Consider the following 17,588-nt stretch of genomic DNA (forward strand, 5'->3'; position numbering starts at 1 on the left):
CTATAAATAGATAAATCTTCATTTAAATTATGTGATAGATCTGCTTGTTTAGGATATTATTATCAAACTCAATAATACGTTTAGTTAATAAAGTAGTACGCTGCTGAAAGTTCTATCGGCGGGTTTTGCAAAAGGTCCAAATCTAAATTATTACAAAAATACGTTTACATCTTAGTTGTATTTACGAAGGGATGTATTATGTGTGTAATTTACTGACTTACCATGTGAACTGAATAATCGCATTAAATACATCCAAATGGTAATTTAATGCAGTTGGCTTGGAAAAAACATCAAAATTGTTTTAAATCAATTGGCATGGGACAGCCCAGCCAGCTTCTTTGTTGGCAAAATGGCCGCGGTATCATGATTTTATTCAATGTGAGTGTACAAAGTAAATAATGCCTGGCAGATGTTGCTTTCTTTGTCGTTGGTCCTGGCACGTTTAAATTTGACTGTTGCCTGTTTTCCCATACAAGTGACACCCAGGTGACACCCCCGTGGCGGTCGCTAAGAACAACGGCAAACAAAAACAGAAATAATTTTCTCTTGTCAAAGTCAGAATCTTCAAAAATCATAATAATTCAAGTTTTATTTACTCCAATCGGTGATAATTGCGAAAAAGTGGCATTAAAAACTTAAAAAGCTGTGCTGTGAACTGTGCACTGCAAAAACCATATTGGATTTTTGGCATGTTGTCGGTTACAAAATGTTCATATTTATGTGTATAACATTACGTCCTTATATAAAATAAAGTTTCTTGTGTGCAATTCACTGTATTTTATTTATAAAATTAATCGAAAATTGCAACTCAAATTTGAATAAACCAAGGCAGTTGACGACATAATCCTCGGAAAAAGCCGAACCGCTACGAAATTTGGAAAGTTTGGGTCGCGACCGTTGCGCGTAAACAAGAACAGCTTGTAATTTAAAACGAAATTGCCATACCTTATGGGTAGATTTCCAATCTAAACTTGCTTTTGATTTATCTAAGATTAATTCAAAATGTTTGAAAAACTGTACCTAAAACACTAAAATGTATTCTGAGTTATTTTGATTTTAATAAAAGATGTGTTAATACAAAACAAGCAAGAACAGTTAACTATACACCAAAAAGTAAAAACAACTATTTTTTTACTTTCATTTGTTTAAAAACTACCAACAATTTATGCGTTATATTTATCTTTATAACTTATTACAAATAAATTTTATTCAGGTTATAACCACAGGAATAAATTAAAACAACATAAGTAAATGTAAACAAACGGTATCTTACGACAAATGTTTATTACAATAACATTGACTCAAATTTTATACCTTAAAGGTTGATTAATTAACTTTAATCTTAATTATAACTAAACCATTTTACAGGCTTTTTTGTTCATTATTTTTCTGCAGTATTAAAATCCACTATTTACCCTATCGTGTTATGTCATATGTTAAATAATAACTCCAGCACAAAGTATGATAAACAAGTTTGATCCTTCTACCATATACGAGATGCACTTATCTACGACGAGATGGTTATACAAACTTTATCGATGGCAACTTCATTTTGTATAGACTTTCTGCCTGGGCAGCGAGTATGTAACCATAAACTGTGCTCTGGGTCTACAGTTTTTTTCACTCGATTTTTCCTCCATTTGACTTCAAAAACACAAAACACACGTAATAATACGAATCAAAAATGGGTAATGTTTGGTTATATTTATTTTTATTCTCTTATCTATGGTTACTTTTCATTTTTTAGATTTATGCGTTTTTAGCGCCACTGTGGTCATTTGGCGAACCCTTATTCTTCCCATTTTGTGACCACTTTTTCAATAAAAGTCCCATAAGAGTTATTTCTCCTTACCTCTACACTCCATACGTCAAACCAATAAAATTGAAATACGATCTGTCATTTTTTAAATAAACCAATAAAACTGGTTAAAAACAACAAGACACGACGTATGACGGATTTATATTTAAACCCATCCATAGATAACTTAAAAATTATTAGAAACTTCTTTTAGTAAAATAAATAGATTGGTATGGGACGTCATCTGCTTTTCTTCTGTCATCGTCTGTCGAAATCTTACCTGAGAAAAAAAAACAGAGTATAGATTCGCATTCTTAACATTGTGTTAAATATCAAAATATTTACAAAGCAAAATCCTCTACATTCCTTAAGTTGTTGAACTTATTTATAGGTGACTGTATTAATATAAAGCTGAAATTTATATATTTCCTTTCAACTGACTGTTTTAAAACGGAGGTGAGTGAAATGTTTACAGAATTCTTTGTTAAACATGAGATCTAACAAATGGGTTACTAAAAATTGTATTCTGGTCAAAATGCACATACAAATAATTAACATGAAGTTATGTAAAAATATCTGAAGTATAATATTGTACTAAAAAAAAATTTTCAATTGTATGGAAATCTACAATACTTCAAAAATCTCATTCTCTGACAAAAAAAAATTAGGTGATGTGTGGATGGTATCTTTATTTTATAGAGAAACAATACAATTTTTGGTGCTTATTATACTAAACTATGCTGTCAGATACTTATGTATATTACCATTACTGTATATCATTATTGTATATTGTATTTTTGTGAATATTACATTTGATTGAAATAATATCGTAATACCTGTTTATATAATTCCAAGGATGAATAAAGATCTATTTATTTATTTATTTATATGTCAACTTTTGATATTTTCACTTTTAAAAAAAATCGTATTTTAAATTTCAATCTAGAGTGCCATGGCTGTGCTAAAACACTATTTTTTAATCAAAGAGACTTGAAAAATAGTTTTCATCGTCTAATGTTGTTCGTGTCTTGTCCTGGCCGGTTAAAAGATGCTCAAATCGTATTTTTAATCATATCTCAATTTTTTCAAATGGAACGAGGGTGGCTCATTAGCATATTTGTAAAAAGCAATTTTTTACAAATATTTTGGTGCCACACACTTGGTATTTCGAGTCCAGTTGTCGTTATGAAGCGTATGTTACAATTTCAAATAAATCATATACGAAAATGTCAAAAGTTGACATATGATATGGCATTCTATACAGACTGTCATTTTCTATCAAAAGTATAAAAAATAAATAAAAAAGTATAAATATACCGATAGTGTCATTTAAAAATCAAAAGTTGTAGTCATTTCCGGTGAAACAGAAAGTGACTAAAAACAATTGAATCCAATCAATCCTATTTTATGTCATATACTAACATACGAAATCTCGTTTTTTTATCTGAAAAATACAAAAGTTATAGGGGTGAGCCACTTTTGAGACGCACCCGGTATAACAAAATTTCTAGACGTAAAAAAGACATTTTTTATCATACAATATAATATTATTTTTAAACTTATTAGGGATAAAAATCTTGAAGGAATAGAGAAACTATTCGAAGACCTTAAAAAGGATCCTAAATTCGAAGGCACAGCTGGCATCTATGCTCAGTTATTAGATGCGTACGCAAGTAATAATAAACTTGACAAGGCTTTAGAACAACTGGATCTCATTAAAAAAATAGAAGGAGAAAATTTTCAATTAGACGAATCTAAGATCGTAAGATTAGCTGCTGTTTTAGTTGATAATGGCCAATTTGAAAATGCCATCAGACTTTTGGAAGGTGATATAAGTTCATATCAAATAAACTTTTAGTCACGTGATTAAGCTTGACCGGCACAGCGTTGCCCACTTTAACATATTTTCCTTTAATCAAAATATTTTAGGGAAAAAAAAATTAAATAATATATAAACAATTATTATTTACATCAACAAAACTTAACTTCTTAATAGCACTTAAGGGGCATATAGGGCTATTACTACTGCTTTCCCGTTTAAAATATTTTAATATAATAAAGTTGCGATGAGTTTTTTTACGGCTATTAATCTACCTTGTACAGGGTGGTCGAAATTGGTTTGTTTTAACAGAGAAACCCTATTTCCTGACTAGATGGAGCAAAACCGACAGATGTCATGGGCTCGATTTCTGAGACACGTTTAATGACGTAAACCGTCTGTTGATATTTTCACTGCCAACTGAGATACAAGGCCTTTTTGATTTTTTTACCATTTTGAAAATTGTCTATAACTTTTTTATTTCGCGGAATAATCATATTCCGTAAAAACGTTCTTACGGCACTTTTTTAATCACAATCCAGTGGCGTAGTTAGTTTTTTTCTATGTTAGCTCTTTTTATCAGAAATAATAATAAATATAAATTTTTAAATGCAAATCATAGTTGGCTATGAACTAAAAAAAATAGTGGCGTTTAACCCTTTCCAACGATATAAAGTTATGAGTATCTATTTCTAAGAATGAGAGAAATATTAAGTTTTTTATCTTTATATCGAAGCGCGGGCCTTGATTTTGTGTTGGCCTATTTGCCTAGTTATTTTTATCACAATTTATATTCTATATTATTATTTATCTGCATAATTAAAGATTTTTCAAAAGGTAAATTAACATTCTATATTAGCATTAGTAATTACAATTGAAATCGATACAATAAACAATGAACAAAACTAAAAAAACGTATTTTTTGAGTGACGAATATAGTTTTCTAAAACAAAAACATCAAATATGTTCAAACAACACATCCTTGTTAAAGACACAATAAACATCTTTTGCGCACAGAGTTACAGCGATTTATTAGGCGAACTGGTGTAATAAGTCCAAAAGCTTGCCTAGTAGCCTTCTGCTTAAAAATTTCAAACTTACCAGTTAACTGAATAATCGCATTAATTACATCCAAATGGTAATTTAATATTGTAAAAAAGCAAAATTGTTTTAAATCAATTGCCAGGGCAGCCGGCCAGCTTCTTTGTTGGCAAAATGGCCGCGGTATCACGATTTAAGCAATGTGAGTGACAAAGAAAGCCAATGCCTGGCAGATGTTGCTTTCTTTGTCGTTTATCCTGGCACGTTTAAATTTGACGGTTACCTGTTTTCCCATACAAGTGACACCCCCGTGATTTAATCCAAAAACTCGTGATTTAATACAAAACTAAACTGTCAAAACGAATGACATTGTCAGGAAATAAGTAAATAAATGTAGCAACTTGACATTTTTTACAGCAGAGCTACCACCTGAATCCCCAGCGGGAAATTTAAATTCCAGTTAGTCAGCTCGGCGACAAATATGTTGCCATGGTTGGCAACAATGAATTTAAAAATCGCGCCCTCGATTACGTAACTAAAAGTTTAATTGGTATTAAATATACTTATTATAGTAGATTAGTTCATTATTATATTTTTGTAATTTCTTGTAGACACACCTAAAGATAGAAATAATACAAACCGTGGATATGCGTACAATTCACAAGTATGGCGATTTTTAAATTCCTTAGCCGAAAAGGGGCGTACAACTGAGTTATATCAACTATTTGATACCTTAGTTAAGAATGATTACATTGATGTTAACAATATTTTACTTGGACCATTGATAAGAGTTCACATTGTTAATAATGAACTTGACACTGCTATTGAGAAATTAGAATGGTAAGTACGAAGTACAAATAATGTAATAATATTTTTAAGTCATTTCTTTGTATATCTGAAGGTGTGTAAATCAGTTTAAAGCTACACCTTGGAAGAACGAACTGACTTGCAGACTGATCCAGTTAGAGGATGCCGAAAAATTGCAAAAGTTAACAGACTTGAGTACTGTGGTTCATGGAGAAATAAATAGTTTGTACGATTTAGTGTTTGCCTTTGTGGAATGTGGAAGAGTTAGACAAGCAAGGAAAATACTGGAAACTCCTGGACTACAAAGCAGACCGAAAAAAATTAATTTTGCATGTGAAAGGTTTGTTTAAATATTGTTTTATAACGGAGGCGGAGGTACAAGTTATACAGGGTGTTCCTCAATGACATGCTAATATTTAAGGGGGTAATTCTTAGACCTGTTCTAAGAGAAAAACTTCATATGAATAGAATGTATGTCCTAAACATCTTAATTTCTGAGATACAGGGTGATAAAATTTTTCAAAAAGAAACGTTTTTTCATAATAGCTCTGAATGTATTATAGATTTATTTATGAAACTTGATACACGTCTTCTATGTGTCAAAATACCTTTTTTGGTGTACAAAGAATTTTATTTATTTCAACCAGTGTCATCTATACGGGTTATATATTCAATAGTTTTGGTTAGGTTAAACATATTATAATATGTCACTCACTAAAAATCGTCAGAAAATGTATTTTATACTCCTGTACACTGTTGGAACAATATGAAAAAAATTAAACTCGTTTTTTTTTCTAAAATCTTCGGTTTTAACTAACTCATATTTTTGTTTAGTTTAAAAAAGCGCGTTAGAAAATATTTTTTCGTTAAAAATACATCCTTGCCAGAAATAAACATAAAAATTATTATAAAAAAATGAGTCCTAGAAGATTTTAGAAAAAAATGAGTTTTTATTTTTTTTTTCATATTGTTCCACCACTTCAAAAATTCTAAAAAATTCCTGAGTGTAAAGGAGTACAAAAGACATTTTCTGACGATTTTTAGTGAGTGACATATTTCACAAAGGTTAAAAAAATGAAGATTTTAATTTTCTTTCCTCCGCTAAAAATCCGTTTTTCCTTTAAGAATCATGATCATATAATTTTTTCATGTCTCAGACTTCTAAGAATTAGAAAAAAATCATCATTAATGAATTTCGAATTTTACCATAAAAATAAAAATTAAATTGAAAAAACAGGTTTTTGAAAATCTCGAAAATCGTTTGAGTTAAAGAGCTAAAAATTTGGGTGAATTATTTTGATTCGACACAAAATCAATCCCTTGAGTGCGATTCAAAAAAGCCGGGGGGGGGGCAAATTTGCCATATTAATCTGGGTATACCCTTTGATTGAATTATTTTGTGAATTAAGATGATTGAGTTCGTGATTGAGGAAGTTTGGTTTGGTTTGGTGGAATCCAACTGTCTAATATCCATTCCAGATTAGGAAAATATTGTCAACATATCGAAGCTAGATTTTAGGTTTGACGACTGCGTAACTAATCTAACATAACCCATGGGGTGTAATATAAAAGCTATGTAGTTTTAGGAATTAGGTTAGTTTACATTTGATTATTATATTGTTTACATTCATTGTTAATCAAAATAAATAGACAATGGAAGTCCGAAATTCTTTCAGTTTCAATACTGAATCATAGTCAACCACATTCAAAGCAACATATTTCCTCTGTTACAGATTTCAACAAGAAGGTTTAATTACTCCTTTGGAAGGACTTAAGGATGCCACCAGGGACTTGAACTACATTGACCGTACTGACATTTATTATCAACTTTTACTCAGCTACATTAAACAAGGAGAGCCAGAAAAGTGTTTAAATCTTTGGACCCAAATGCAGGAAGAAGATCTCGCACCCACCAATCAATTTTTATTAACCCTTGGAAGTTTCTTACAAGAAAAAGGTAATAAAGAATTAACGACACTGGTTTATTCGCATACAATGTTTATATTTATTATTTTTAGGTATTGAAGTGCCATTTGTTGTGCCCCAACCCCAGATTCAAGCAAGACCTCAAGAGACTACACATTTTACTGTGAGACCAGTTGAAAATTCTGCACGTACTAACCAAAATATTTTCAAGCAAAAACTCCAAAAAGGTGATATCGATGGAAGTCTCCAGATTGCGGCAGTTTATCATGATAATTTATCGATTAACGATATATCACGTTTAATTGAGAAACTTATTCATAACGATAGATTAAATGACGCTACAAGCATTACTCTCAAATTATTGGACAAGGACAAATATCCAGTTCAGAAAATTTTTAGGTATGTATTAAGCTTGATTTTCATGCATCCGTTATCCGACGATACCACGGCATATAAATCACACGGCAGGCACTCTGTCCAGATTCCATTGTTTAAAATTTCTATAAAATTTGACCTTGAAAACACCATTATAGGTGCCGAGTCAGGGCCGGATTAAAACGTATCAAAAAATTTTCCAGAAAATAAACTATTGATAGACAGGGTCGTATTAAAAAAATACTGTAATTGACTGAAACTGAATTTTATTTACACAATACTTTTATCTAAACAAATGGATCGTTAACCGCGCATACTCCTCGAAAAGTAAAAATGAAAAAATCAATTAAACATTTAACTGTAGAGAATAGACAATTAAAATTAAAAAACATGCCAGGAGTTACAAACAAGAATTAAAGAAATACCCAATAAAATATCTATTGAACAATCTAAAGAGGCTACGTGCAAATTACGTCCATCAATGGACATAGCAAATTTTGTTAATATTCAAATCGCACAAATTAACAAATCAGCTAAAGAAAGAAAAGTAACTGATGAATTTAAATATAAATGTTTGGCTATGTACTTTTCCGGGCCAAAAATATACAAGACGCTCTTGACAAATCTATTTTGCCTTCCACGTCCAAAGACCCAGAGACACTAAGATATTGAATATATGACATAGATATCAAACCTGGCTTAGAAAATCTTAGTGTATTTGAGACTGTGAAAAAGAAAAGTTGAAAGTTTCGATGAAGCAGATGAACTTAATCGATATTTTGTTCTATGTATTGATAATATGAATATCAAGTGCAATTTATTTTATAATAGTGGTCGTGATAATATTGTAGGTTTTGAGGACCAGAAGGGGAACAGAGAGTTTAAACCAGCTCGGGTGTCTAATGTTGTTATGGTAAGAGGTATCTTTACCAATGGGAGGCAGTCCCTAGCTTATTTTACAAGCTTTTATTTAACTTGCTTTGTATGTATGTTTGTTCGGGGCAAATCTTGTAAGCTAAATTAGAAGCACTTCCTTTCATTGTAGGAAATTGAAATTTGGCATATAGGTTCAGTCCCGATGACAATACATTTTTTGCAAGGCATGACCCGAATTTTTGACAGCTGTCAAAAAAATTTCGATGTCCGATTTTGATAAAAATCGCTATAGGATGGCCATAGGCTAAAATGAAAGAAAAAAAATTGAGCTGTCAAATTTGACAGCTGTCAAAAAAATTTCAAAGTTGTCCGATTTTGATAAAAATCTATATATAAGATGGTCATGAGTTAAAATGAAAGAAAAAAAAATTGAGCTGTCAAATTTGACAGCTGTCAAAAAATCTCAAAGTTGTCTGGTTTTTGATAAAAATCGATATATTGGATGCTCCCTACCCCATAGTCGGTTTTCATTTTATTTGTCTCACATTTGAACTGTCAAATTTGACAGCTGTCGTTTTTTTAAGTTCTGCTTTTTTAATGAAAATCGATATACATATTATTAGGATGCCCATAGGAAGTTATTTAAGAAAAAGAATTGAGTTTAAGTGTGTGGCACTGACTAAATGGCATAACTAAAAAGTAAAAAATAAATTTAAGAAAAAAAACTTTTTAAAAACAAGCTTTTATTTAAATACATTAAGAAGAAAAAAGTAAACTTTTTCTTTGAAACTTTTATTATGAACTTATAACGTCATTACACAATTTTATATTATATAAAAGCTTGTCGCGAGATTTGAGTGTACAGTTGCACTTATGAAAATCTGGTACGACAACTTTATTTTGTAATTCCAATATCTTGTAAACCTATCATTATTCCCATCCAGGATAAATTCATCCAGTTTAGAAGAACATTTAAAAAACTTTGTGTCCGAATATTACACACGGGTTCTGAAAATTGCCAAAATGATCTGGCAAACATCTTATTAAAAACGGCAGATCTTATTATAAAAACCAACGAGACCTCTGTTCTTTTCTCTCTGAATTGTCATAAGCTATCCATAAAAATTAAAAATAGATACGGATAATCAGAAAAACAGTAATTTAGAAATGAATCTGCAGGATACCTAATAATAAAAATTACTTTGAATGCCGTAGACAATGATTGAGTATTAAAACTAAAAGAATTTCGGACTTCCATTGTACTACTAAACTACAAAAACCAAATATATCACACAATAAACAAAAATAAAAAAACAAAATATATCACTCAAGAAAAGAATGAAATAAATTAAGCCGCCCGCTACTGACTCGAAGCTGCCGTAACTGTATGTTGTCGATGACAAAGACTACGCCTGATTACGAGACTGGTTAATTTCTGTTGCTGGCACCCATAATGGCGGCGTGCGCAAGGGTATTCCCGCCAAAGCGATTCGGCCTGCCGTGACGATACGATATTAATTTTATTGGTTGAATTTAAAAACTTTGGTTAGAAAATTACACAGTTTTTAAATTTATTGGATTTTCATGCCTCCGTTCATCGGATGTACGATTTGCTTGTGATTGGTATCATTTTATATTTTCATTTCCATAACGATTTCGCTGTTTTACTTATAGTCTAAGAGCTAGCAACGTTTTCGAGAGAGAATTTTAAGAAAGCTGGTTCTTTAATATATCTTCTGTTATGCTCTCCTGAACAGAGTGCGGACCGTCTGGCTGTAGGTAGACATTGCGTTCACTACTGCGCATCATATCTGTATTCAAAATCTGTTCACTACTGCGCATCACAAATTCGCCCTGTATTTCAGGAACTGAGGAGGCTAAGACAAACATATGTGTAGCATATTTATACTCTGTTTTTTTTCTCAGGTAAGATTTCGACAGACGATGACAGAAGAAAAGCAGATGACGTCCCATACCAATCTATTTATTTTACTAAAAAAAGTCTCTAATTATTTTTAAGTTATCTATGGATGGGTTTAAATATAAATCCGTCATACGTCGTGTCTTGTTGTTTTTAACCAGTTTTATTGGTTTATTTAAAAAATGACAGATCGTATTTCAATTTTATTGGTTTGACGGAACGATGAACGACAAACGGACGCCGATGCGTATGAACTTGCCTTTAGATTTTTGTCATTTTTGGCGCTTGTCAAAGTCTTGCCAAATTATAGGTTATAATTTTGTGTCAACTTTTGTTAAATACCCTGCGTTTTGGAAGATGATGCATTTTGATTCGTATATTACGTGTGTTTTGTGTCAAGTCAAGTGGAGGAAAAATCGAGTGAAAATTAACTGTAGACCCAGAGCACAGTTTATGGTTAATACTCGCTGCCCAGGCAGAAAGTCTTATACACCAATGAAGTTGCCATCGATAAAGTTTGTATACCATTTCGTCGTAGATAAGTGCATCTCGTATAAGGTAGAAGGATCAAACTAAACACATAGTAAAAACTGGAGTAGCTGTAAAATATCGACATCACACGATAGGCAAATAATGGATTTTAGTACTGCAGAAAAATAATGTCAAAAGGTACTGGTTTAAAAAAATTAAGATTAAAGTTAATTAATCAACCTTTAAGGTATAAAATTTGGTAGGAGTTATTATTAATAAAATAGTTTGTTTTATTTACCTATGTTGTTTTATTTATTCCTGTGGAATATTACAAATTTGTATTTGTACATAAGTTATATTGATAAATATAATCATAAATGCGGGGTAGTTTCATAAAGCTTGAAAGTAAATAATAGTTCTTTTTATATTTTTTTGGTATGTAGTGTCTTGTTCTTGTTTGTTTTGTATTAACACATACCGTTTTATTAAATAAAATAACTCGATTACATTTTTCAGTTTTATACAGTTTTTTCACAATATTTTGAAGTAATCACTTGTCATCTTGTCAATCAAATTTTAAATATTTCCTGCTATGCGTTCCAGTTGTACCAACTTATTTCTTTGTAAAATAAAATAAACTACTTTGAAATTAAAATGACAGACACATCTATCACTGTCAAGGATCTTCTCGTTGGACAGACTATAGTTTCATAAAAATGTAGCAAAGTAATGTGAAAATCGCATCATTGTATCTCTACTCGTAAACGAGAAATCCCATAAAACACACGAAAATGGGATACCCTCTACAGATGTGATGCGCAGTAGTGAACCGCAGTCAGGAGAGCATAGCAACTTCTGTTGGGTCGACTTGACGACCCAACATCAATTGCTCAACAACCAACGAGCATTGATGGCATGCAAAACATGACATCATGATGTTTTTTTTCAGATTCTTGTTGAACCGTTTAGCTTCTGCTGGTGATATTCACTCTTTAGAGCAAATTGGTAATAAGTTAAATGCCAGTGTAAAGAAACTAGTTTCATTTGATAACAGACTGTGCCATGCTAATATAGTTGCCGGTAAAGGCGAAGATTACCTGAATAAATTGGAAAAAGACATTGATTCAACCAATTCTGAGAACCTAAGTATTATTAGTGGCCAGTTTCCTAGAGGTGGAGCGTATGGCATACTTGAACACCATCCGAACCTGACAGATAAATGTAAGTCAATTTATATCAATATAAAATAAAGAAAAGAAGAGAGACTAAAGAAATCGAGTACTATTTTATACAGGGTGTCCCAATATTCCGTGGACACAGGACTACTATATATTTTTGGAGAGAAAATAAGTCTATTGGACACAATTTACCTCTATACAAAAGTGCTTCGTTTGTCCGCTAGAGAGCATCAAACTTTAAAAAAATTAACACATTTTTTCAGATATTTTAAGAACCGTTTTTCCGATTTGAATGAATTTGATGAGAGCAATTTTCTAGTGACACTTGGTAGCTATTTTGAAAATCGACATTAGTTTATGGACTTTATTTAAATTTATAACAGGTTATTTTTATTTAATTTACATATAATAAATTTAATAAGTAAGTTTTTATTATTTTATCAAGAAAAACGAAGCAGTATCTGCTGGAGGAAGGAATGGATATGTTACTATGACTTTACTGTGAGTGATTTTATTTTGTGAGGACAATTACTTGTTGGCCTGAAGGGTTTATGCTCAAATATATCCAAATAGGAACTTTCTTGACAAGCGTTCCTTTGAAAAACTGCTTTTCCTGTTTCACAGAGCTGATAGTGTGGTATGTGAAAAATCTGTTAGGCAGATTTTATTTGCCTTAATTGGTTCTTTTATAGAAAATCCAATATATCTACAAGTCATCATAATATAAATTAAAGAACTACTTCTTTATTTTTCTTGATAAAATAATAAATACTTATTCAACTATTATAGGTAAATTAAATAAAAGTAAACTAACATAAATTTAAATAAAGTGCAAAAACTAATGTCGATTTTGAAAATAGCTACTAACTGTCACTAGCAAATTGACATGGCGATCCCAGCCATCTTGATTGCCGTTTTATTGAAAAATCGCTTTTTATTCAAAATCTGAGCCAGATAGGTATAGGAAACTTTAATATATCAAAGCAAAACCTTTGAAGGCGGGTAAAAGGACAAACAACTTACAATCTTTAAGTTGTTTAATTTAAATTTTAATGCTTAAAAAAGCAAGGGGGGCAACAAAGGTTTTTTTTGCCATAGTACAAAAATGTTTTTTTTTTAATTGCTTTTTTAAGCATTAAAATTTAAATTAAACAACTTAGATTGTGAGTTATTTGTCCTTTTACCCGCATTCAAAGGTTTTGCTTTGATAATATGTACTCACACTGGGTTAGAGAACGTTTAGTAACTCTTATATAGTTTGAAAGAGCATTTAAATCTGCTTTGACTTATTTTAAAAATACATAGTGCTGTATTTGAAATAACGAAGTTTTTATGTAAAATAGATATTTAAATAGACCAGCAATTTTTGATACCGCTGTATACATTTAAGGAAGCAATAATTTTTTTAGTTAAGTTTATTTCTGTGGCTTGAAAGTCAGCACAAGAATTAATTTTGAAAAGTAATGTATAGGGTGATGACAAACTTTTTACTACTTTTTAAATATACATAGGATGCATATTTAAATATCTTTAAACATCTCAAAAACCAAAATTTAAAAACATATTAAACCCTTATAATAAATACCTTATTTTAGGCCCAAAAATCCAAAAATGAAATAAAATACCGGGTGTTCCATAAGAAAAAATATAACTTTGGTGTGGATCTTAGTTCTGACACACCCTGTACATTTGAAAATAATTTTAAATTATGCACATTGCCTCTCTACATATACCCATAAAAAAGTTTGTTTCTACATCTTTCCGTTTTCGTATAATCAACCGAGGCAAATGAGGTGCGCCACTATCAGGGTTGGAAAAAATCATGATTTTTTTAAAAAAATCAGATTTATTTGATTTAAATCGGATTTTTTTGATTTAAATCAGATTTTTTGATTTTAATTCATAATCAGATTTCCAAATGACTAGGACTTATTTCCAATTAAATTCCTATCCTAAATGGCTAAATCTTTATAACTCTCCTTGATACCGATTAGAATTTAGAATTTAGAATTAGTGGGAGGGGGGTTAATCACTGCGACCTTACAGATCTATTGTGTCCCCCTTTCTTGAGTTATAACTCATCATACAGTCCCAGGGCTTTGACAAAAGCCAGTATCTGGGACGGTTTTATAGAGGGTAGTTCTCCATCTCCAATATCAGTCGTACCAAAATTCATGGCACGAATGGTTGTCGTCTCGGCACGAGCTCCCGTACCTCCGGAGACGGTGTCTCCCCGTCACCCGGAAAGTAAGCAGAGGCAATCACGATGTTTTTACTGCAAACCTCTATATTAAGCTGAACCATGATAGGAACAAAATCTCGGGTTGTAAATTCTGAAACATGTGTAGTTGATGTCTTTTCTTATAAGAATACAGGCTCGGGGAAATTCCTGCCTGTTATCATATATTACCTTTGAATTTTCCAGACAAACCTCTAATTTGTCCCTGAGACACCCATATTACCTTTGAATTTTCCAGACAAACCTCTAATTTGTCCCTGATACACCCAGGGTTCCTGGGCTAGTACCATTGCATAATGATTTTTCTCAAAGAGTCTTGCTATTGTAGAGGAAGACCCTTTTGCATGATGCATTATTTGGGATATCCCATGCATGGAGGGAGGGGGGGAAGGAAGAAAGGATAAGTTCGGGGTGGGAAGAGGGGCTGGAGTAGGACTTTGGACCTGGTTTAGGTTACTGGGGTGTGTGAGGATTCTCCCGTTGTAGAGGGGATAGGGTATTCCTCATCCTCCTCTGACAACGGAAGTTCCTCCTCCGAGAAGTGGCCATCAATCTTCTCCGAGGATATACACCCTTCCACGGTTGGGGTTTGGCCCTCCGTGCCCTTTACAGTCGAGGAGCTTGTCTCCTGCTGAGGTACCTGTGAGGTAGAGGCTGGAGGATCTCTCCATTTTATCTACCTGTTTAGCTTGGTCTCTTCTTAGACCTGATGTTGTCCCGAATCTATAATAAAGAATGTATCCCTCTTTTTCTATTGCCTCCTTGGATTTGAGATCAATTCCTATTGTGAGGACTTGGCCGCGGCCCTCTTCCCTGGAGTTGATGATTCGCCAACACGACGTCCTTGCATCGGAGTTCTGACCCTGGATAAGGCTCAGCAGGTAGGTGGTGTATTTCCCTTTGCTCCTCGGCAAAAAGACCGTGATGGTCGCCTCCTTAGGGATGTTTTCTCCCTTCAGAGCAACCAGTCCCGGCCCCTGCCAATTCTTAAGTTTAGGTGCCGTTTCCATCAACCAATCCGCCGATTCTAGAGATACACAGTCTATGAGGAGCATGCCCACCCGAAAGTGAATCCCCGCAAATCGCAGTTTGATACCGATAACATTAACAATTCTACGGCGCGTGTCATTTTTCCACATCGGTCACCAATATATTCCGCAAAAAGGGTCGCTCGTTTCAGATCAAAAGGATTTTTTCAAACTTCTCAAAAATATTAACTTTTTGTTATTTTAACACCTAGGCATAAAAGTAAAGCACTGTTATGCTTAAACACAAAAGCACCAAAATATATTATTAAACTGATATAAGTGTCAAATTCAACGAGTGTACAAATTGTTGCTCGATTACTCTTCAATCATATATGATTTGCAATGTTTGAAATTGATTAATAAATAATACAATAATAAAATACACTAATACTAATAATACCTAATAAAACAATACACTATTGTTAGGAAATAGTCTTAAGTCGAGAATAAAATTAGTATGTATTATCTAAAGTCAAAGTGTAAAGTACTTAATGCAGATCAAAATGTCGGTAGGAATTTGAAAACATACTGTTTCAAAAAAAAAATAAAACATTTCGTTTTCTGACGATTATAGATTCTTGGGAATGAAGGTATAGTCTCTATCAGAAGAACCTAGTTCTGCACTAGACTTTGCGAATGATATGTATTCGAATAGAGAGTTTTTGTTACTTATACATAAATTTTAAAATAAATCCCTGCGTTTAGCAGACTCGAAATTACTTGAAAAATCGGTCCACCATTTAAATTGACGAATAGATATTTTTATATAGTTTTGTAAGATTTACCATTATTTTCCGATTTACTATCTGTTATAGAAATATTTTTTCTAGTTTTCTAGGGCACAGTTTTATAACTTTTACAGTTATTTTTTGATTTATTATAAAGTTTCAGTAAAATGTTTTCTTTTGATTTAAATCATATGATTAAAATTAAAAAATCATTTGATTTAAATCATGCCAACCCTGGCCACTATAGTATTTTCTGTTCTTATTGTTTGTGTCCCTTTTTAAGTCTACATTATTTCAAATTTACTTTTCTTTTAGATGAACAAATAGCTATTAAATACGCTAGCAAGGGAATCGTAGGTCCACTAAATGTTTTATGGACTAAATACTTTATAAGCAATAAAGATGAAAAGGCGACACAAATCTGGAACGAATACCTGAAAGATTCCCCTAGAATAATGTTCCAGAAAATAGTTCAAACTGCCAGAGAAACTCAAGACGAGCACCTCATACAGAAACTAATAAACCACTTAAAAATCAGTAACGTTACAGAGGGCGCTACCGGCAATGCTTACAGTTGCTATTTGGACGTACTTATTGCCAAAAACAAATCGGAAGAAGTTGTGAATGTGTTTGAAAAAGCTTTAACCGAAATCGACATCAACAATATCAATAGGACGGCCGTTTTGAGAGTCAAAGAAGTTTATGAAAAGTTGGGTAAAGAATTCAGTCATCCCATCCCAACAAAAAACAAATTTAGCAATGGGGAGGAGGAATAACGATTGATTGTGGAAATGTATTTTAGTGTTTAAGTTTATTAAATTTTGTTTTATAAAAGTTTTGACTTTGTTTGGCCTTGGTGTTTTATACTTCTATACAGGGCCCGGCAATAGTGCGTCGGACATCTGTAGCTCCTAGAATAAAAAACTAGGAAATTTCGTTTAAGTGTAAACCTGAAGTATATACTTGGATGTTGATGGATGATACTTGATTTTAGGAAAATATTTTAACTTCTAATAATTTTTAAATGGAACATTATATTATTATAATTTTTAAATGGAACACCCTGTATATTATTGCATTTTTGGCGTCCTTTCAGATCGTTTTACATAATCCTAAGATATGAGTAAATATATTTCGATAGTTTCATAGATATTAATAAATAAATAAAATATATATATATTTTCAGCCATTTTTAAAAAAACATATTAAAAATACAAGAGCATGTTCTGAAATCAAAACTATATTAGGTATTTACTTTAGATGGTAAGTCCTTAATATTTCGTAATCCTAAATCATACCGTATGTTCAAAATTCTACGCCAAACTTTCTAAAATATAAAATAATTTTTCTTCCGTTTTTTTTACATGGAACACCCTGTATA

The 17,588-nt window shown here is 32.0% G+C and overlaps 1 protein-coding gene across 1 annotated transcript in view; it reads left to right on the plus strand.

Moving 5' to 3' along the window:
• The window catches only part of LOC115888189 (leucine-rich PPR motif-containing protein, mitochondrial), a 29,781-nt gene extending 12,740 nt beyond the window's left edge, over positions 1-17,041 (plus strand). The window contains exons 4-10 of the mRNA XM_030907816.1: positions 3,365-3,624; positions 5,270-5,498; positions 5,560-5,805; positions 7,199-7,422; positions 7,484-7,790; positions 11,984-12,255; positions 16,523-17,041. Coding sequence (XP_030763676.1) covers positions 3,365-3,624; positions 5,270-5,498; positions 5,560-5,805; positions 7,199-7,422; positions 7,484-7,790; positions 11,984-12,255; positions 16,523-16,983 — 1,999 coding nt within the window. The 3' untranslated portion in view covers positions 16,984-17,041. The remainder of the gene's footprint in view (positions 1-3,364; positions 3,625-5,269; positions 5,499-5,559; positions 5,806-7,198; positions 7,423-7,483; positions 7,791-11,983; positions 12,256-16,522) is intronic.
• Positions 17,042-17,588: the final 547 nt, after the last annotated feature.

Source organism: Sitophilus oryzae, unplaced genomic scaffold (assembly GCF_002938485.1).
Source record: "Sitophilus oryzae breed Bouriz unplaced genomic scaffold, Soryzae_2.0 scaffold_690_pilon_pilon, whole genome shotgun sequence".
NCBI lineage: Eukaryota > Metazoa > Arthropoda > Insecta > Coleoptera > Curculionidae > Sitophilus > Sitophilus oryzae.